Source organism: Chiroxiphia lanceolata, chromosome Z, assembly GCF_009829145.1.
Source record: "Chiroxiphia lanceolata isolate bChiLan1 chromosome Z, bChiLan1.pri, whole genome shotgun sequence".
NCBI lineage: Eukaryota > Metazoa > Chordata > Aves > Passeriformes > Pipridae > Chiroxiphia > Chiroxiphia lanceolata.
The window spans coordinates 9,825,962-9,847,822 of NC_045671.1; the positions used below are offsets into that span (position 1 = coordinate 9,825,962).

At 45.8% G+C, this 21,861-nt stretch overlaps 1 protein-coding gene across 3 annotated transcripts in view; it reads right to left on the minus strand.

Annotated features, from left to right (window-relative positions):
- Positions 1–21,861, minus strand: part of LOC116780922 (unconventional myosin-VIIa-like) — a 26,204-nt gene continuing 4,343 nt past the window's right edge. The window contains exons 5-30 of one of the 3 annotated variants that reach the window (XM_032676318.1): positions 20,445–20,547; positions 19,832–19,988; positions 19,409–19,511; positions 19,014–19,142; positions 17,692–17,800; positions 16,378–16,494; positions 15,872–15,972; positions 15,330–15,416; positions 15,088–15,153; positions 14,662–14,775; positions 13,503–13,614; positions 12,101–12,147; positions 11,726–11,791; positions 11,328–11,447; positions 10,352–10,437; positions 10,059–10,106; positions 8,507–8,554; positions 8,228–8,319; positions 6,895–7,026; positions 6,426–6,541; positions 5,912–6,111; positions 3,871–3,960; positions 2,839–3,004; positions 2,247–2,519; positions 1,874–1,953; positions 1–636 (exon numbers count right to left, since the gene is read on the minus strand). In XM_032676318.1, coding sequence (XP_032532209.1) covers positions 1,897–1,953; positions 2,247–2,519; positions 2,839–3,004; positions 3,871–3,960; positions 5,912–6,111; positions 6,426–6,541; positions 6,895–7,026; positions 8,228–8,319; positions 8,507–8,554; positions 10,059–10,106; positions 10,352–10,437; positions 11,328–11,447; positions 11,726–11,791; positions 12,101–12,147; positions 13,503–13,614; positions 14,662–14,775; positions 15,088–15,153; positions 15,330–15,416; positions 15,872–15,972; positions 16,378–16,494; positions 17,692–17,800; positions 19,014–19,142; positions 19,409–19,511; positions 19,832–19,988; positions 20,445–20,547 — 2,739 coding nt within the window. In that variant the 3' untranslated portion in view covers positions 1–636; positions 1,874–1,896. Of the gene's footprint in view, positions 637–664; positions 808–1,873; positions 1,954–2,246; positions 2,520–2,838; positions 3,005–3,870; positions 3,961–5,911; positions 6,112–6,425; positions 6,542–6,894; positions 7,027–8,227; positions 8,320–8,506; positions 8,555–10,058; positions 10,107–10,351; positions 10,438–11,327; positions 11,448–11,725; positions 11,792–12,100; positions 12,148–13,502; positions 13,615–14,661; positions 14,776–15,087; positions 15,154–15,329; positions 15,417–15,871; positions 15,973–16,377; positions 16,495–17,691; positions 17,801–19,013; positions 19,143–19,408; positions 19,512–19,831; positions 19,989–20,444; positions 20,548–21,861 lie in introns of those variants that run through there. The other 2 variants (XM_032676319.1, XM_032676320.1) reach the window with 2 other exon arrangements.

The following is a 21,861-nucleotide window of genomic DNA, read 5'->3' on the forward strand; positions in this document are numbered from 1 at the left end:
TTATAGCATAAAAAGAGATTTACTTAAAAAGGTAGAAAAGACAGTACAAGTAGTTTGGTCCCTTATATTCCAAACCCTCTACACTCAGTGTAAAACAGCATGTTGTCCAGCCCAGATTTGTAGTGATTTCAGCCAGGATGAATGAGTGTTTCACCAATGATTCCCTGACTTGAGCTCTGGTCAAGGACTGGGGAGCAGCATGCTGCTGATGCAAGGGCAGAAAATTCCCTCTGCAAGAAAGATCTTCTTGACTCTTCTCAGCTTCTGCTCAAGTGCTCCTGCACTCCAAAAAAAAAAAGGACAGATCAGTTTTATTTATATCCCCATTAGCTCCCAGAGCAGCAGATACACAGGACCAAAACAGAGAGAGAAGACTTGAGGAGAAAGAGGTAGGCAATCAGTACAAGTACTTGTGACAGAACAGATTGTTGGGAGATATGCAGTTTGTGACTATTCAAAGTGCTAAGTGAGGAGTCTCCAGGAACACTGAAGTATTGACACGCAGACTGTCAGGCACTGTGGGTCCGTGCAGAGTGTGACTGCTCCCATCCTCTCCCTCTGCCAGGGTCAGACTGGTCCAGGTACTGCAGTTGCAGTCACTGAGACTGGGTGAGTCAATTTCTTCATCAGTCCTGTCTAAAGGCACAGGGCCAGGTGGGTGCAGCAAAAAAAAAAAAAAAAAAAAAAAAAAAAAAAGCGCGAGAGAGAAAAAGGAAAAGGGCAGCTCTATGTCTGAATACATTAATACATTCACTACTAGGCCAGGCCCAGCAGCACTTGAAGAAGATAGGGCTGAGCCACTTGGACCTGCAAAAAAGTCAAGAAACACAGTTCATTGGAGGACATAAAAGGAGGGTTTCATTCAGCTATCCCAGTGCTGGAAGTTGTCTATGCAGTTCCCACATGTTTTGTCTTTCTTCTGCCTAACGTCAGACACAGGGAGCATCCCCTGGATACCTCAGTGAATGGTACGTAGAGAAATGAAGCAACTGAGTCAAACACTTCAGGGAGAGGATTTTCTCAGCCATCAAGAGAAAGACAAGACAGACCCCAGCTAAAAAGCTTTGCTACAGCATGAATTCCAGGTGGGAGTGGAACCGTGCAGGAAGCTCGGCAATCCTGGTGCAAGGCTGGAAGCCCTGTGGTGGGTCAGCAGCCAAAAACATGGTCTTCTGATCCTTCTCCACTCCCGGCTAACATATATCCACAGATTATCCCACTATAGCTTCCACCTGCCTTCAGCAACTGAGTGGGACAGGGATTTAGCCACTGGGGAGCTGCACATCCACTAGATGCTTCAGACATCGCAGGGTCTGCCAAAAGGCCCTTCCTGGCCCACTCCATAGATTCCTATAACCCACCCCGTGGATCACAGTCTCAGTAACCAGCTGTGCTTCCAGCTGCTGAGACCTTGTTTAAAATCCTCTTCACAGCAATAAAAGTCACTGCCTTTTCCAATGTTTCGAGTCTTGCCTTCAGCTCACTGCCCCTGCTATCCCCCAGCACCTCCCTCCACCACACTAAACCACTGACAACCATGGCATGCAGACAGGCATTCCAATAGTCCTAGTCCTTCCAGCCCCAGGCCTCCAACAAACTGTGAGCTCCCTCCAGCAGCCTTGCCATTGTACTGCAGGCATTCTGTGCACCAGAGCTGCTGGGAACCCAAACCTCAGCTAATTTTTCCCAGTTTTCCTGGTCTCTTTGCAGTCCTGGGATGGAAGCTGGCTGCTGCTCTCTGTTTTTCCTGCTATATTTCTATGTAGCTTGTGGCCAAGAGATGCTCCGGGTAGAGCACGAAGGGAAAAGCCCCTTTGCTCCTCCATTTCCCAGAGAGCTGCAATTGCAGTTTGCCCTCGTGCCTCCTCCTTACCGAGTCATTTGGGCTACACATTCTCAGCGGTGACGGCTCGAGTGCCCCTGTTCAGGGATGTTCACGGAATAGGAATTGAACTGCAGTGAGAAGCACAGGGACAGCATTAGGGGAGCAGTGCCTGGGACACTGGTCACATCACAGCCCTTCTGCCATGGACTTTTCTTTGGGCATCTCAATGAGCCCCTCTCAGGGTCTCCCCTCTGGCCAGCACTTCCAAAGAATACAGTCTTGATGCCAAGACCACCAAACCCATCACCCAGGAGCTAAGAAACTGAGTGCTACTTGTGGAAGCCTCCTCTCTCCCCTGGGCAGGGCAGCTCCACATGTCCCAGAGGGGCCATGGCTTGGCAGAGGATATGCCCCAGCTCACCTGCTGGATTTCCTGCATTGCCAGTCGTATGGAAGAGCGGAGACGAGGGAAGACTTGTTGTCTGGTCTCTCTAGAGCTTGAATTTGTCCTACTCTTGTCCTGGGTCTGTTGGTTTTGGAAATTCTTGCTCCTTCTGAGACACGGCAGAGTAGGTTTGCTGATGGAAGGTAAGAAGGGACAGGACTGCTTCTGTGGAAGGGTCTCTGCTTTGCCTGCTGGTGAACTCAGCATGGGGTACTCCAGATTTTCGTAATCCAAATTCTTACTACTTTTCTGGGGAAAGGAAGAGTGGATTCAGCAGTGGTTTGTACACCCTCCAAACAAACAGCACAACAAAGAGGAATACACAGCTATGTCCACTGCTGACATACAGGGGTCAGGGGGGTGTCATCCACCTGACAGTGCCTCTCCCCCACTCCAGGACTCCCAAGCTAATAGTATTTCCCAGTGCCTGCAGAAGCAGCCGAGCCACTTGGCCAGAATGGGACACTCCCCAACAGGAAAACAAAAGAGACATGCTGCTGCTGTCACTCTATCCACTCAAGGCACAGTCCCCCATCCCCTGTTCCCACTGCAGATCCTTGGCATTCACCTGCCCACAGGGAACAGTCAGTATCTCCATGAAGGGCTGGATGCCCACGGTCTGGTGGTACCGAACCAGTGCGGTGAGCGAGGCATGAGCCTGGTGCTCCCCCAGGATGATGTAGCGTGCGTTGGGCTGCACCTGGATCATGAAGTGTCTGCAGCGGCCTTGGCCCCTGGGGACACGCACAGACAAGAACAGTCATGGCACAGGGCTGCAGCGTCTCTCCAGCACCTGGTTCCTGCTTCCTCCACTTGTGGTCTCAAGTAGCCAGACGTGACCAGCACTCACAGCAACAAATACCAAACAGGGGCAGGAGAAGTGCTGTGCACTAACACGCTGTGCTTGTAGGTGCTGGAGGAGCAACAACCTCAATGCTTCTTTCAACCTGGTTTGTGCACTCAGCCATATAATACAGGATCTCTACCCTTGGAGCACAGTACCCCACCCAAAACCAGGTCTATTTTTTGGCAAGAGACAAACTCTGCAGTGCCCTATCTGCTACTACAAACTGTCTGAGGCATCCAAAACAGGAGAGGCTGAGCATCCTTACTGGACTCCTGTGTGGAGCAGGCCATCTCCTCCAGTCAAGCAGAATCACAGAATTCTAGAATTCTATGACTGTAAAATTCCAGGACCATAGAATTTCATGAAGTGCTCAGTTTCACAGAACCACAAAATCATTTAGATTGGAAAAGACCTTTAAGATTCTTGAGTCCAACCACTAACCCAGCACTGCCAAGTCCACCACTAAACCATGTCCCCAAGTGTCACATCTATGTATCTTTTAAATACCTCCAGAGATGATGACTCCACTCTGCCCTTTGCATCCTCTTCTAGTGCTTGACAGCCCTTTCCATGAAGAAATCCCTCCAATGTCCAACCTGAACCTACCCTAGCACAGACTGAGGCTATGTCTTCTTGCCCTGTTGCCAGTTGCCTGAGAGGAAAGGCTGATCCCCACCTTGCTACAGCCTCCTTTCAGGTAGTTGTAGAAAGCAATAAGGTCTCTGAGCCTTCTCTGCAAGGCTCATTACCTACCTGTATGTCAAGATGTAGCCTGGTTGGCTCTGGCTAATCCGAACAAGGAAGCAACCCAAAGGCTTGTCATGCAGCAAGTTTTCAGCTTCCCTGGAATCAGGAAAGAGTTTTTCAGTGGAGAGTGAGCAGATGCCTTGTCACACAGCAGGGATTCCCATCCTATCTCATGTGCTACCAGCATAGTGCTCCCACTCCAAGGGAGTAGCCAGCATCTGCCCTGTGAGTTCCTAGCTACAGGTTTCCCAACTCGGGCTTGGTGGTGCAGGAGGCATTAGGGGGCTGAGGAGGCACAATACTCTCAGTAAAAGCTCCTCCAAGCAGGGCTGCTCCAAACCTGCTCCAGCAGTTTGACTAGTGCAATAGCAACAGCTGCCTTCAAGCACAGAGCATGTGACAAAGCATTGCTGAGATGAGGGGTCTGTACCTGTGTCCATTTCCTATGCACCAGGGCTGAAGAAGTCAGGATGCAGTGGGATGGGGGGTAAGCCCAATGCCCTGGAAAAACACCAACTTGGATTACACCAGTCTGGCTCTCTAACTTCCTGCTGGAAGGAGGTCTTCCCCCTCTCTGCCCAACAGACAAAGCTCTGCTTTGTGCTTGTCATGTGCCTTGCTCCAGGCTAAAGGTGACAGCAAATCACCAGAGTAATTCGGGATTGCTCTGTCTGCTCCATTTCATGAGGTTGAGTTTACAATGCTGTATGGAGACTTTATTCTCCACTTAAGCATCAGTGTCTTTAGTCCTTCACTGTGAAGTGCTCATAGCTACCCTATATTTGAATTTAGACAGTTTTGTCTTCCAGGCACAAGTTCCTCCCCTGCATTCTTCCATTTATGGACAAAAGCATTAATGCAGGTTAAGGCATCGATAATTATCTTAAAAAGGGAAAAAAGAAATGCAGCTACCATGGAGTTGTCAGCTATTGTAGTGTCCTTTACTAAGCAAATGTGCTGTGTAATGGTCTGTGAGTAAAGGTTCACACTGATAATCTGACAAAATCCAGGCACCTGTGATCTCATAAGACTGAAATAGAGTTGCAGTTTTAACAGAAAAAAAGTTAGAAATTGGAACAAGATGATGAGGGTGTTCAAGTGACAACTTGAATAGCAACACCAACACAGAAATCCCACCAATTTTGGGATACTAGCAGTTAGCAAGCATGGAGAACCATAGATTAATTTGCACACAGGTGAGACTATACTGCAATCCTGTTCACCGGCATAACCAGTATTTCTGATCATCACAGTGCTTGGAAAGTAGTGCCTGGCTCAGCCAAGAGATTGAAGTGTGAGGCAGACCCAGTAGCAAAGCTTCCAGCATTTAAATAAAGGTTTTTGCAAAAAAGCTTTAGAGTTCACAGTCTTGTAATCAACTCTGTAAGAAAGATGGGCATTGTGGATGTCTCTCCCAAGCTTAAAGAGAAGTAAATTCCACCTATGCTGCACCCTTCTTGGATGGGCAGAGGTATCAACAAAAAACCTTCCTTTTCCTCTATCGGGGGGCTTTGGAGGAATTTTACCATGGGGTTCTCACTAAAGCCCCATTTTAATATTTTTTTAAACAACTGTACACTGAATTTTGTATTCTCCTGCTGTAAACTGAGGTTTCCTCCTGACCTAGACTGAGATACAGAAACAGTCGTAATGAGTCAGACCAAAAGTCCATCTTCATGTCTCTGCAAATGGTCCACAGCAGGGTATAATGCAAGTGTGTATTTCCTTTCCCATTACTTTACAAGCCTCCCTTCCCCGCACAGGATCTGTTTTGAGGAACCCAGAATGGACTTATTTCCTATGATTTTCCACTGTCTTTCCTTGGACCTATGTAAAATGTCAGCATTTGCATCCCTTGACAGGGACTTCCAAGCTTCCTCCTCAGGGTTTGACACTCAGATTAAAAGGGAAAGGTTATACGGGTCACTCCCATTCCTTAAGGAAGTAAAGCCTGGCAAATCCAACCTATGCAGTCCTCGTAAGGACATGGTGGCTTCTGCCTACCTGTCACAGCCCAAGCTGCAGCCACTGTGTCCAGTGTACTCACCTCCTGCTGATCATCCCATACAGCCAGCTTGGAAAGGCCCCATCATCCTGCACAACCTTCTCGGCCTGTGTCTCTCTGAACCAGCGGAGAGTTTCTCCTCTCTTGATTTTCCTCATTTCTGCTTCTTCTCCAGTGTGTTCCTCTGTTCCCAGAACAGGGTGAGGTACAGAAGGGTCCAAGAAGTTATCAAAAGGAGTGGACTGAAAGTGAGGACAGACAGAAAGTTGGCATGAAAGCAAAGTCAAAGGCAGGGGGTCTTTGAAGGCATCACTTTGGTAGGTGATCCCATTCCTGAGTCCCTTAAGACAAGATCAGTTGCAAACTATCAAACACTGCTCTCAGTTTCTCAAAGGTCCTGACCACGCTTTTTAACCAACAACACTAGGAAAGGACTCACACTTCTCATAACAAAAGTGACAACATTGTCCTGGGACCACATGCAGGAGAACATGTACATGCAGAAGGCAGATGGAGCAGGGAACCAGCACATCTGGCTAAGGGGCCCCAAAACTACCTCTTTTAGTTTGCTGCGTGGCCGTGGCACTGGTAGCTGCTGTGACTTATCGGAAGGATGGGGATTAGGCTGAGGGTGCCTTTTCCGTGGCATGGGAACTGGAAAGTGGCTTCTTTCTGCAACAAGAGGAAATAAGTAGGTGAAATCTAGCATCCAAGATCCATCCTCTGTGTCCCCAGGACAGGGACAGTCTCTGCTGCACAAAGTATCTGGGAAAGACACAGCCTGGCACTCCTTCCAGCAGAGTCAGGCAAACAACCTTCATGATGCTGCTTCTGCTCCCCACAGACAAAGCTACACTTTCAAAAAACAGAAATGTCAGCACCTCCCTGCCCATCATCACACTGATGGAGCCCCCAGCCGCAGGAGAGCTGAGAGCAGGCCACCATCCCCTGGAGCTTACAGCACTTCAGGGTGATCATCACACCAGAGGTCACGCATGGGGGCAGTGGGAGTGGGAGCAACTCACTCTGGGCCTCTGCTTCCAGGGCCAGCTGCTGTCTTCTTTCTTTCTCTGCCAAATTCTGCAGACTCTGTGCTTGAGCTCTCAGCTCAGCCACCAATTTTACGTAACTCTTCTTGCATCTGAATCCCCTATAAACTGTTCAGAGAAAAGCTGTGGTTAGAAAAAAAAAGTGCTGTTCATGCCTTAGTCACTCTCTCAGGGAAGAACACCAGGTAATATTTTTTTATCCAGGGCAAAGCCCTTGACACTTGAGTCATGTTAATAAAGATCAATGGAAACTCTGCTGTGAGCAAGCGGTCAAAGCCATGTGAGAACTGTCTTCTACTCTCTAAGTTTCCAGATCACAGATTATATTATAGAAATCCAACTACAGATCTAAGCCCTCATCTCTAATGCCAAGGCACTGAACACCTGAAAAACAGTCTCACAGAAGGGCCCGTTAACCCTCTATCTCCCTGGTACCCTTCAGACACCATGAAGGAGACAGGATTTCCTTGGTGTCAGTCCCCAGGATAACCTTTACCACAGGCAGCTATCCCAGGGTTCATTATAGACACTGCATGATCCCTCCTACTCTACTAGGTATTAAAGTACATGAACTGAAATCTTCACTCTCTCAATTTCCTATTACCCACACATCTTCCCCATGAATGAGAACAATGCACAGCATGTGACAGTCTGACATTTGTCACACTGTATGGTGCACATCTGGAAGCTGCTCAGATGCTTCAGCAGTGCAACAACCCATACAGAAGAGAACTACAACAGAGAGGGACTAGGCAGGGTGACAGCCTCCTCCTCCTCCTCCTGGTTGCACTTTCCCCACGGACCCTGTGCAAAGGGAAGTACCAAACTGCCCACAGCCACTCTGGAGAAACAGGCTGCCAGAGCAGATGCTATGTGGAAAGGAAAGAAAAAAAATCAAGCCAGACCAAGACTTCATCCTCTTTGAAAGCAAGAATGAGATCTGCTTCACTCATTTCCCTCTGCTCAGTTCAACGCAACTCACAAACAACCCGTTACTCCAGAGGACAGTCAGCCAGATTTCGGGACGAAGCCAAATCACATGCCTGCCCTGCTCAGCTCTCCTGAGCATATGCTTTCCCTTTCCAAGGCTCACACTGTCTGAGGGCTGTCCCTGACTGAGGATGAGCATTGAGGACATGAGCATTTGCAATGAGCACTTTGACTTCACAGGGCCTTGATATGGAGATGGTACCTGCCCTACCCTTCTGTCATCTGTAAAGGCACAGAGGTGGAGTAGGGACTGCAGAAAAGGTTCTCCTTCCCCTGGTCTGAGATCAGAGTTGAGGGACTCTCCTCTTCCAGTGCTCACCTTTCTGTATGACAACTGCTGCTCTTTCCAGTCGCTCCACACACTTTGCCAGCTGTTCCTGATGCCAATATTTAAAGAAAAGTCGTGACTTTCTGTGAAGTTGGGAAGAGAAAGATGCAGGGAGTAACCCTGTTTATATAAAATGGCAAACATCATCCTTTGGACAGGCCTTTCCTACAGCCATAAAGTTCTCCCTGAAGAGAACCAGGTAACAGACTACAGGTATGAAGTCTCTGCAGTTTAGGCTCCCCACTCCCAGCAACAATGATCCACACCTACCCACATATCCAGCCTTTCAGCTCTGTACTTTGCAGTATCTCCAAGCAACTGAAAAAGAGGAAAATAGTAAAATAAATAACTTTCCCCCCAAATTGAATACAATATAGCCAGCGTTTTTAGGTGCATAAGGGGGAAGAAAAATGCCTCAGCAATTCTCAACAGTCAGTAACTTGTTGTCAGTCTGTCTACCTTGAGGCACAGCTAGTATCACATTTGAGAACATCAGCAAAGGGGTTCCCAGCGGCAGACTTCCTTTGACTCCCTGGGAGGCAATTCGGCAGAGCCTATTTTATTCTTAGAACTGTTCTTCCTCATTTCGTTTTCAAGTCGTTTGAAGGACAAAAGTTGCAAGGTCGGCACAGCAAGACTTCCGGGAGAAAGTCTGTTTCCAATTCCAGTTTCATTTTGCAGACTCTAGTGACAAAATGTGGGTCACTCGGAAAGATTCCCTGACACTTGGAACTGAAAGTACTACTGTAATTGCAACACACAGACAGTTTCCTCCCTCTGCCTGCAAATCCAGGCTGTGAAATCATAGTGACACTTTTTGCTAATATCTCACACAGCAAAGCAGAAGTGGTTTTACTTCTATCTCAGCCAACTTCCACAGTGGCACAATCCAAATCCACAGGAATTTTTTTTCTCAAATGCATCCCATGTTTTTTGTCTCGGAAAACGCACCACGCTGCCTGTTTACAATCACCTGTCTCCCATCTACGAGATTCTCTTGTGATCTCACTTTGTTTGCAATTATTATTCAGAACCGTCAAGAAGTTCAAGGAAGCACTGTGAAGGCTGGAGGAGCTACTGCCAGGAGAGAACTGTTCCAGGAGATCATTCAAATCGTTTTCCTAAATGACTAGAAAAAAAACCTCCTCAGCTGGCTGCCTTATGTGTTTCATTCTCACTATCAGTCACAATTGACACTGGCAGGAAGAAGGAACTGGGAAAGTGGAGAAGAGGAGGTGGGGAGCTGCTGCCCTAGATGTAGGAAAGAGAAAGCTGACAGGATAAGACTCTGTCCCTCTGCTGAGATGGAAGGACATTTACATGTGTGAGGAATGGTCAGGTTCTGAAAGTGCTGAGGGTATATTTTGCCTGTAGACACACAAAATACTTGAACTAGACACATCCTCTCTACCCTGGGAGACATTCAGTGAAGGCTGCTTGTTCAGCATTGTCTTTATTTTCTTCTCCCATGAAGCCATTAGGAAAAATCTAGAGAGGCCCTGCCACACTGAATTCAGTGGACAGCCTTGACCACTATTGTCACTCCCTAAATAAAGTATCTTGGCCACTTTTCATTCCACAAAATAGCAAGGCTTTATGATAATTGAATGGAATTGCTACATAACAATTCAAGAAATATTTCACTGATCATTGTACCAAATGCTTTTTAAACATTAAATGTCCTTGCCTGGGATCTTTGTTCCCCACCACCAAAAAACCCCATCCTCTTTTTGTCCCTTTTACTTGGTTTGCTATACTACTCTGAGAGTAGGAGCATCTGAAGAACAAACCAGACTGCACACAACAAAGTAAGTGTTCCTACCTTTCTTTTGTGAGGGAAACACCAGGTTTAACTAGAAGAATTGCATATCTGTGGAAAACAAACCCATACAGACATGTAAGAGCCATATCCCTGATGTGCTGAGCTGACCCACGTCACCCTGACAGCAAGCAATAAATCACTGTCTTTCTCACTCAGCCTCCCACAGCAAACAATCCCATGATCTCAGACAACATGAACTTTAAAGAGGCTATTTTACTCCTTGCCCATATCTGGTTTTCAAGGTTGATTCCCTAATAATACCTAAGAAGGAACATTTAGAGGTTTTAACAAACCTCTCAGCAAATTCCTCAAAGAAGGGTCTCCAGGAGAAACCATCTCTTCGGATACGGATTGTCTCCAGCAGTCCATTGTACCGGAGCTGAAGAGCACCACAAAGAGGATCCAAGAAACAAAGAGAAACAGGCCATTAGGACATTAGTTTGTTCCTTTGCAGCCAGAAATTACTTCATTCAGCCTTAAACTTCTCCAGTTCAAAATGAAAAAGTTTTTTTCTGAAAATGTTTCCTTGGTTAGAGACTGAATTTACCACATCCTGTAACTCTGATGATTAACCACTCTGAGTTAGAAGTTGGAAACCATAAAAACCAATGACTGAAATAACTTCACCTTCCAGCCATGGGTACTGCTTTGCCTCTGTCCCTTAGAGGATAGCTTTTTATTTCCAAATCTGGGCACAGAAGTACTCTGAGGCATGGATGAACTTCCTCTTAATCCTATCCTTTCTTATATACATTAAACAGGCCACTGAGCTTTCTGAACTCTTCTAATCATTTTCAGTTTTCTTTAAAGCATCTAGACCTCAGGCCTGACACAATATCCAAATACAGTCATATCAGTGCATTTCAACTCCTATCAAAGCAATCCCATCTTGGCTCCTATTCAGAGTTGGCCTGGCTGCTGGGTGAGAACAGTCTCCTCTGGAAAGCATTTTTTCTGTAGTACTGTCTGTATCAGTCACCATCCAGGAGGAGATGCAAAGGTGAACCCTAGCGCCTGAAAAGCAGGGCTCATTGCATTTATGGAAAAGAAATGGGAGAGAACTAAGATTGCAAAATCTGGACCTAGCAGTCTGTGTCATAAAAACAACCAAGTACTTAGAACATTCACATGTATATAAAGTGTGATCACTCTTTTTCTTGCAAGGGGAGACTCAGATGAGTCAGCTTCCACAGCCTTTTGCTGGGGTCTGCCCTCCCACTGAGACACGGCAGAGGTACCTGTAAAGGACAAAACACTGCTTTTCCTCACCTGCAGCAGCACCATCTGGTTGTCTATCACACCTGGCTCCTTCTGGCTGTTGGGCTTCACGCAACGCACGAAGTGTGGGTTGGCAGAATACAACCTCTCCATGAGCACCATCAGAGAATGCTGCCAAGGGCACAGGAAGATCAACAGTCCATCAAGCCAAAACACTGCCGGAGCCTGACATGCCATACCCTGCAGCGGGAACCATTTTCTCACCCCACAGCAACCTCCTGGGCTCTGACAACAACCCGGTCAGCCCCACCATGATCAGCCACGTTTGGCACCTGGGAAAACCCCTGTTTACACCATGGATGCTTTAACTATGCATAGCAGTCTGGAAGCTCCAATGAAAACATCACTGCACTCATCTCACGGGGCACTGCAGGGCAGCAGCACCGTACCCGGAACTGAGCTCCAACAGATTGTTTCCGTGTGCTGTTGAACTTGTCGTCTGCTCCTGGTATGACCTGAAACCACACCAAAACAAAAGATCAGCCTTGGAAAAAGTGCTTGATTGATGGACAAAGAGCTCTGCTGGAAGGCAGATTGCAGAAAGGAGAGAGAATGGGTTTCTGGTGAGGGAAGACAAGTTGAACAGCAGAAGCAAGCAAAAAACACAATAAAAAACAAAGGAGAAATTGCTGCAAGCTGATTGTGGTCTGCTTGTATTTTAAACCCATTTCTGTCTGCTCTTTTTCAGCCAGTTTCTCAAACAATATGACTGTGGTAACCATGCCAACATTTATCAATTGCCAAATAGACCTGAAGTTCAATACCTTGGCTTTCATATGAGGCATCAGTGTCCCCGTCCTGGAAACAGTGGCTGGAAGAACAGAGACAATAGTTAATTTTGTATCTTGGCTTGCAATCAACCATGTCTAATAATTCAAACCTCACTTCACACACAAGCCTCCTCACAAATACTGAATCACAGACAAGGCATTAGGTTTCACCATGTAAAAATACAAGGAAAGAATTAGAAAAAGGAAGAAGAAAATGCAAATGTATGAAGCCTACAATGTAGGCAATATTATCTTTTGCTACTGAGAAGACAAGGCAATCAGGTTATTGAACAAACCTAAATGACTTTCAAAAGAAATATCATCAGCAGGCATCTAGCAATGCAGAAAAAAAACAATGCAGATAGCAAATGGGAAGCTTCCTTACAGCAGTCAGGTTATTTAAAGTCAGATGAAAAATTCAGGGAAGTTGAATTTACTGAGGGATCTAATAACAGTCTCACACACCCTTGATGCGATGGTTTCATGTGAATCATAAAACCACAGAATGGTTGAGGCTGGAAGGGTCCTCTGGAGTTCACCTGAGCAGACCCCTTTGTTGAGCAGAGCCACCTAGAGCCATTACCCAGGACTGGACAACTAACCTGAGGTTATTTCTGATGTTTATGAACTTTGAAAGAGTTGGGACTAGGCTAAGTAGCTTCAGTAACAGGGAGAAAGAAGAAAGACAGTCCTGAGCAGAAGAGCTGAAAAACCACACTGGAGAACAGAAATGAAATTCATCAGTTTCTTGTAAATCCCAGGAACTGACATGGACTGAAGGGGACAAAAAAATTATAAAATTTGTGTTTAGCCAGACAACTTCCAAGGAAGCATCCACCTGACCTTTCTTTAAATTTTTACTTTCATAGAAGCCGTGGAAATCTGAGGGCTTATTGATAACTGGAAAAAGGGAGTGCAGTGGTAGGAAAAAAAAATGCACTACTTCAGAGTTTTTTAACAATTTGTACCTGAAAAAGAAAACGTATTTGAAAGGAATAGTCTTTACACTCATTGCCTGGGGTTTTACAAGACTCCGTTTTCAATGTGAACAGGTAGAAGCTATGACCTTGACCAGCTTCATTTCTAGACAAGAACAGAGCAAATGGAAAAGGCCAGTGGCAACAGTCCTGCACTGGTCCTGGAGAAGATAGGAAGGCATCTTAGCAGTGACTAATTCTCTGGAAGAGGATACAACCTGCCCTACTTTCCATGCAGGGGGAATATACAACTCCGATAGCTCAGTATATGCCAGCAGCCCACTCCAAGCTGCAACATTCCTAGAGTCTCCCAGGGGCTGCCAGCTGTGAAATACGCTCTCAGAATATGAGCCTCATCCCCACACTTAACTCTTGCCAAGGTGGGCCCTGGTTCATGATGGATGTGCAGAGGGACTTGCCTGTGAACAGCACACTGAGTAAGGGGGTGACACTGCTGATGAAGAGCCCACGAACGTTGGCTGGCAAGGTGTCTCTGTTCTTCTCTAGGAAGCCCCTGGCATCATATTGTACCTGGAGAAAGGGCAGCAAGTCACTAAAGACAGCACTGAAAGCCACCCCTACAGCTTGCCAGGAGCAAGTGTTCAACTGAATGTACTCCGGCTTCCACATGAATTCTGTAAACACATATGGACCCCATCCAGATGCCAATCCTGAGGAACAAATCCCTGCAGATGGCAGAGGCATCAGAACCACAGGAGTGCAACATAACATTGAGACATCCACCTCTGCTTGCTCTCCTTTCCTTGATTATAAAGTTTCATTTACTTCACACTCTTCTTGCTCTCCCCCTCTTCCCCTTGAATAGGCTTCCACCCTGTTGTCATGCAATCCCTTGTCATTGCTCCCTTCTTTTCTCATCTCTAGCCTGCCACTCTCCTTTCCATGTTAAATGTTAATTTTTGTAATAATGAACATCACAAACAATAGCTTAGTCAACAGTGGTGAGATTAGATTACTAAACTACATATTGCAATTACCTGAATTGTCATATCTGCTCCTGTTCCAAAAATTATCTCCAATCAATACAACTTACTTGTATCAAAGCTTTCAAAATTGGTGGCAGTAAAGTTACATGCATTAGTACTAAATCTCAAGTTGCTTAGATACCATTGAATGTATAAATAACCGCCTCCACTTTCAAAACATTAACTACCTGGCTGTTTGCACAGTGTTCCTAAGTGTTTGCAATAAAATAGTCACTGCTATGCTGTGAAAACCAATAGGTAAAGGAACAGCCATTATCCTGTCCTTTAGGAGTGCACGGCGGACTGTGCATTTATAAAGTACTGTTTTAGGACTGAAATGATAATTTCTAACAGAATGATTATTTCTAACACAAGACACTTCCCAGAAGTCGCCCCACTTTCCTCAGGGGTCCTCTCTTCCTGTACAGAAATCCCACAGAATTGTAGGAGGCAAGGCGTGGGAACACATCACTTCTGTTATTATCATTGTCAGACCATACACTCCTTAACATCAAAGCGTTTTTTGTCAGGCAACATTTTCTTCCCCTCCAACATACACTACAACAGCATTCTTCTTGCAAACAGTACATACTTTCCCAGCGTAGTGAGTGATGCTGAAGCCCAAAACATGGCCTCGGGCTGGCTGGAAGTGTAAATTGCCTTTGAAGCTGCTATTTAGTTTATCCACAAAGGTCTTATCAGTTGCCTGCAAGAAAGCAAATTTCATAATCAAAGGATCAGGCTGCAACAGAGACCTGATCAGGCCACAGAGAAACAAAGCAAAGTGTTAGAAGTGTCCTTGGCTGTGCAACAGTGTTCTGTTGTACCTTCTGATTCCTCACAATACCATTAGACTGTCCCTGATCTCCATGTCCTGTCTCATCAGTCACACACAAGGATACCTCTGTTCATCTTGCTCTTTAAAGTGCACTCCCTAACTTCAGAGCTCTCTCTGCAGCCCAGATATTCATTTCTACATCCCCCACAATATTTTGTCTTCCTTCTGTCTCATGCATACCTGAGGGAATGCACTCTGCTCATCCAGAAGAGACAGTAGCCCAAGTGGTTTGGCCAGGAGCAGATTCTGCGGGAAAGGAGACACATGACACATACCTAAAGCCACATACAGAGCATCCACTCTCACCCTCACCACCCTTTGAAGATGTCCTTCCCAGATGCATCTCCTGCCCGTGATAGAAAGTGCAAGACTTCTCTCTTGGCTGGATGGAGCAATTATATTCTGTCAGTCCTCTCACTCACCAGAATAGGTTCATTATTGTTGAATGTGATAGTCTCCCAAGGCAGCCCTTCTTCCTTATAGGCAGCCTGCTCCATCTGGAAAATGTGCTGAAATAAAGAAAAAAAAAGAGGTTGGAGCACTCATCAGACTTGGCTAGACAACTCTGAACATCTTCCTTCCTGCCCTGAACAGAGCACAGAGGCATGGTGCTCTCACCCACGGCATGAGAGGTCTAAGGTGAAACTGCTCTTCTGTGTGCCCCTCCGTAAGCCTGTCACTCACTGGTGGTGTTGCATAAAGCAGGAACACTTTCCAGAGTGTAAGTGTTGCTGCTCTGATGACTTTGATCACTGCTTGATCCTTCTACTTCTTCCTTCCCTGTTCTAATGGCTCCCCTGCCACAGCAGAGAAGGTTGATAATCTCCATCCTGCTTCACTAATGGCTATTTCTGTCCTGCCAGGCAATAGATCTGTTTTCCCCCAAGCTCTTGTTCATGTCCTAGGTAGAGCAGTGCTCTGCTTTCTCTGCCACACAAAATGAGATCACCCTCAGCAGACTTACATGGTTGAAGAAGTGTTGCAGCTGCTCATTGGCCAAGTTTATGCAAAGCTGTTCAAAACGGTTCACTGGAAAGTTTTCAAACCCAAAAATATCCAAGATGCCTAAAAGAGGGAAGAATACACAATGGAGCCTGCAGACTGTCCTTGCAGATTGCTGTGTACACCAAACACACAACTAAATCTCCCATCACCCAGCTCTTGTGGCACAGGGAAAACCCAGCCAAGAGAAACAGTCTTCCATAAGACCCCTTGAAGAGTGAGTTAGGAGGAGACCCACTCCAGCCCTCAGCTTCTCTGCTAAGCCCCAGAACTACAGCGTCACAGTTGCTTCAGATCAGCTGCCTGCTCAAAACTTCATGCTGCTGACACACATCTCTCCAGGATCAAGGTTTTGATAATGGATCCCTGCATGCAATCTCTGTGAAACCTCATGCTGTGCCCGTCCATCACTGTGGCTGAGGGAGGCACATTTGAGAACAGAACAGGAGTAAGGCAGGCAGAACTCACCTATCTCCCTCAGCTCCACCTCAGGATCCACGTTCTCAGCCAGCAGCTCATTGATCTTGCAAACGATCCAGCCAAACACTCGGCCGTACACCATCTTAGCAATGGAGTCCCGGGCATCTGCACAGGGAGAACAGCAGCAGCTCACTGAAGGGCTCACAGGAGAGCAGGGAAAACAGCACACAAACTGGCTCAGTGCATCCACCTCTAGCAAAAATGTCCAGTAGTTTATGAAGCTATTTTAATAATCAGATAAACAATTGATAACTGTCTGATTGCCCCTGCTCTCTGTAAGCATAAAAAGAGCCCTTTAATTCCAAAATCTTCACAATCTTTCTACAAGACCAGATGTGGCATATTAGGGCATTTGTGAGATCAGCTAAAATGGGAAATTTCCTTTCCAAAAGAGTCATTCCACTTTCTAGAATATGCAGATACTTGCTTTCCCCTCTGAAGATCTACTGAGGATGGGTCCCCTCACTGCTAAACCAAAGGAGAAGCTCCAAATTATAGTTGGCAAATTGAATGGTTCTCTTCCTTCTAGCCCACAGTTGCCAAATGTTTAAACGCTGTGGGCAAGAGAGGGATTCAAATGATGAAAAACTTGCTGACATTCTAAGGAGGAGACCAAATCAACATGATCTATTGCATGACAGAGATGTGTATTTTATTGCCTAGAGAAAATTTGGAAAACAGAACTAGCTATTTCCCCATTTTCATTTTTTTCTTTCATCTGTTTTCAGCAATAATCTAGAATTTCTGTGACTTCATGCCTTTTTACTTAATTTTTAAAATATTTTATTTTATCTTAATGTTTTAGTCTGGATTATCTTGGATTATTTTCTTGTTTTATTGAAAGGGAAAAGAACACCTTGCGCTTGCTTACTTTACCATACTCTGTTTTCTTCTCACTCTGTTTCTGATACTATGATATCTCATTGATTCTCAAGGTTGTTTGTCCATCTACTGCCTAGAGCTCTGCACACTGCCAGCACTCTGCAACAGGAGCCTTCCCCTTTTTTGTACAAATACCTAGAGTTCCCTTCTAGTCTGGACTGAAGAAGAAAGCAAAGCTAATTCCTTAGTTTCTTATTTAATCTCTGCAGCCTCCTGGAGGATCAAACAAAAGCAGCATTCATGGTCTTACATGTGAGCAAGAGACTAAACATCAATACACTTGCCTCTGTTCGAGAGGAATGAAAGGGCACAGAAGGACATCTTTGTTCCCAACAAGTTGCACATGTGTGGGGATACCCTTCCGTCAAGTATGGGTCAGTCATTCTAGCCAGCACATCTGCAATTCATTACGTTTCCTACCTTCTGCCTGCTGCTGGGTGTGAAAACGCTGAATCTGCTCCCCTCGGGTCACTGACATCGTACAAACAAGACATTTTAACAGTTCATCTTCCTGGACTCCAAACTGGCCCTGGGAAAGAGGAAATAGATGAGGAGAGTCAATTGTAAATCCTTTTTGTACTCGTGGGGTTTGTATCTGTCTGTGTGTTGATGGGGTCATGATTCAGGTTCAGGCCTTTGAGCCCCACTGTAAAGTAAGTGTTACTGTTGGCATCTCACAGCACCAGGGTCAGATGTGGGCTCTGAGATCTGCATTATCCTTGCAGTGACCAAGCTCACCCTCACTCTCTTTGAAACACTTTTTGTGTTGCTCTCCCAGTGCTGCCACTTTTCACCTTCTTTGGGAGCCATGCCAGTCCCTGCTGAGAGGTTTAATGACTTATTGAATAGCACCACATGCAGGTGACTGTGCAGGTGCTGAAGCATCTGAGCTTCAGTTTAGTCACAGGAACCCATGAGAGGCAGGAAACAAAGGGAACTCAGACACACCAAACCCCTCAGTGATTTAACAGGAATTCCTCTCCTGTGGGCAAAAAATGAGGAGCAGAATTTCAGAAGTAGGATAAAAAAAAGTTGGCTGCTGAAAAGACACAGGTGGTTGTTTCAGGTATTGTGTAGGAGGAAAACAGGCAAAGAGAGAGGAGTGAAACCAAAGACCAAGAGTGCTGGGATTTCAAATAGGTCAAAATAAAAAGACATAGAAGTGGGAGAAATATGTTACATTTTACTGTTCTGTGTTGTTAACAAAGCAGGATAATGTATTCATCGCATAGAATAAAAATGGGATGGTCCTGGGAAATATATACTTCTTAATCTGTGATAATATGATGTGAAATAGTAGAAAGTTTAATTATGGATAACCAATTAAAAATTATAGCAGTTCATGTGCTATCCTTGGACAAGATCCAGTGAAAACACAGAACTTATGTACAGATACTGCACACCTGAATTTCTCTGAGGCATCACCACACTCAGTAACACATAACATTTAGTTTTAAAAAGCTTGTACTGTATGAAGCCAACAAGGCACATGCTGACTATGTAAGATACTGGTTCTAGGTACACAAGAACCAGAAGCTGGGAAGCATCTCTTTGAGAATGAATAGCAGTGAACACAAACACAGTGATGGGGTCATACTCTGCACTTCCGGGAAAAAATTCTTTGTTCTTTAGAGGCAGAAACACCCTTGGGCATCTCCAGCAGGAGCAGCTCCTACAGTCAACTGCCAGTGGGAAGCAGCATCACATCCACAAGGTTTCTGTCAACTCTTCTTGTGACTCACCGCTGCAGCTTTCAGCCATCCCTTGGAAGCTTCACTGACTTTTACAGGCCCATTGCTCTCCTCAGGATCAAAAGTCACATTGCCCAGAGACAACACACCAGCTAAGATAGTCTGCATGTCCACTTGCTCCTAAATCACAAAAGAAAGGTGACTGAAAACCTACCAGCAGATAACATGTACAATGTGGAGGCCCCAGAAGTTGAAGAGGCTAAGGGAAGATGCACAGACAGCCTGTGGAAAAAGGCTCTACACAAGGACTGGAAGACTTAGGTGATCTGGAAGTAACATGGAAAATCTAGAGGAAAGAAACAGGACCAAGCTTCAAAAGAGCAGCTAGAAATAAACTCTATGCCTGCAGGAAGCACAGGTAGAAATTAAATAACTCTAGAACTGACCTGTTCTTGGAAGCCCACCATGTCAAGGGCATTGCACACCTCTTGGTATTTGTCCTTCCAGCGCTGAGCTACATCCTGAGTACCAAATTGTCCACTTACGTACCTGAGAAAGTGCATATCCCACACAAAACTGTCACCCATTCAGTACTGTAAGCCAGTCCTACCCCAAGGGAATACAGCACATCAGCAATAGTGGAGACTCGAAGAGAAAAGAAACTTTTCCAAGGTAATATAGCAGAGACCCCAGACCTCCCAGCTTCCACTATGACCCATAACATCTCTTCACATAGCTCCATTCAGGTCCCACTCCAGCTACCATTCATCCATGGATAAAGCCCCAGGGCAGAGGCACAGTCTCCATCATGCTGTTCTCCCCTTCACTACCCATCATGAAGACTAAACTGGGGACTGCCTTTGAAATACCTGTAGAGCGAAGGATCCAGTAACCCATACATCTCCTTCTCCTCTGAAGACAGTCCAGCAAACATGTAGTAGAAGATATGGAAATTCCTCTCCCCAGCATCTTGCTGCACCACCCGTGACTTCTCTAACAGGTACTCACTCAGCTTTGCACCTCGCACTGCACACAAAAAGGTGACAGGGTGAACTGGGGGACAGGAAGCTGCTTGAGCTGTGCCACATCTCTTCTTTGCTGATAAGAGCACAGCCCTGTCTAAATTAACTTCCTTGTGTCCAAGACCCTCTAGGCTGCCTAGCACACTGGAAACGGATTTCTTCATGCTTCCTGTGATCTTAGAGATTCTGCTCACCTCCTTTAGCAGCAACGAAGGCTTCTGACACAATAAGTATTACTGATACTTACCCTGAACTATCACCCCCTTATCCTTCCGGTACTCCTGCTCTGTCCAAACCCAGGTTTTATCCAAGAGGGGTTGCTCTAAGATTTTACTTAATTGCATACCCTTCACACAGGGAGTCGGGTGCCAAAATTTTACCCTCCACAAGCTTTGGTTACCCAGTCCCCTCCCTCCAGTTCCTAACCACTCCCCAGACTAGTAACTGCCCTTCACTTCACCTGTGTTTTTCTGGAAACGCAGCTGTATGTATTTTCCAAAGCGGCTGCTGTTGTCATTCATCACAGTCTGGGCATTGCCAAAAGCTTCAAGCAATGGATTCACCTAAAACAAGTGAGAAAGCAGAACAAGCATTCTTCAAATTAAGTGATCAAATCTAACTTGCTTGGAAAAGTTTAATTTTAGCATTTGCTATTCAGCATCCAGCTGGAAAAGGATGAATATGGAAGAGCACCTATTTCATCACAGCCTGGATAAAGGAGTTCAAAGGGTCAAATATAACAAAAATTAAGGAGCATGAGATTAACAAAAATAAGCACAATCAAACTGATTGGGTCTTACTAAGACCACTGAATCATTTGTTAAAAGATAAGGTTGGTATAACAAATTTCCACACAGTACCTGACATGGTAGCACTAGATAATTTGACTGCTACACTATAGTAATAAGCAAGGTCAACTTGGTACTCAGTTAATGTAGGTGTCACATCTTAGCTACTGGAATTTGTAGATACAAGGACAACGAATTACAAAGGAAATAAGAGAACAACCAGACCAGCTTGCCAAACTGTAAGCAAAGAAGGTGAAATGATAATTTTTCTCTATTTGAGGAAAGAATGCCTGTCAGCTGCAAGAATGATGCCTCACGGTACATGCTGGGCAGCCTGTTGAACACAGCTTTAAGGCACGACATTGTAATCCCAAAGGGCTAACTTACTCCTTGGATATATCTACAGGAACCAAATAAGATGCATATTATTTCTTCACCATCACCTCTAAACTTTCCATGCGCAGCTCATGTGGCCTGAAGGGAGTGTTATTTCCAGTGGAGGAATTACAGGCTGCCTCCAGGCCCTGTGCTGAGCAAACACAGCTATCCTGCTTCTGGAACCTGCTCAGGTCAGAAGCAGCCTGGCAATGTGGCCCAAGCCAGCTCTAAGCAGAGACAGCAGGTGTAGCAACGTCACATTCTCACAACAGAGCACGAGCATTCACCTTGGATCCACCATGGACGATGCCGCGCCGAAATGAATATGCCACTCTACAGCCCAAAGCATGGCATGAGGTATTGGGTTTACATGTCAATATTTTGGTAGCAGGAGGGGCTAAAGGGTGAATTCTGTGAGATGATGCTAGACACTTTGCCCACATCCAAGAGAGCCAATGCTAGCTGGCTCCAAGACAGACCTGCCACTGGCCAAGGCTCAGCCCACCAGCGACAGCAGCAGTACCTCTGAGATAAAAACTACAGATGGAAGAGAGGAGTGAGAATGTTTGAGAGGAACAGCTCTGCAGGCACCAAGGTCAGTGAAGTAGGAAAGGGAGGAGGTGCTCCAGGCACCAGAGCTGAGATTCTCCTGCAGCCCACGGTGCAGAGCATGGTGAGGCAGCTGTACCCCTGCAGTCCATGGAGGTCCAG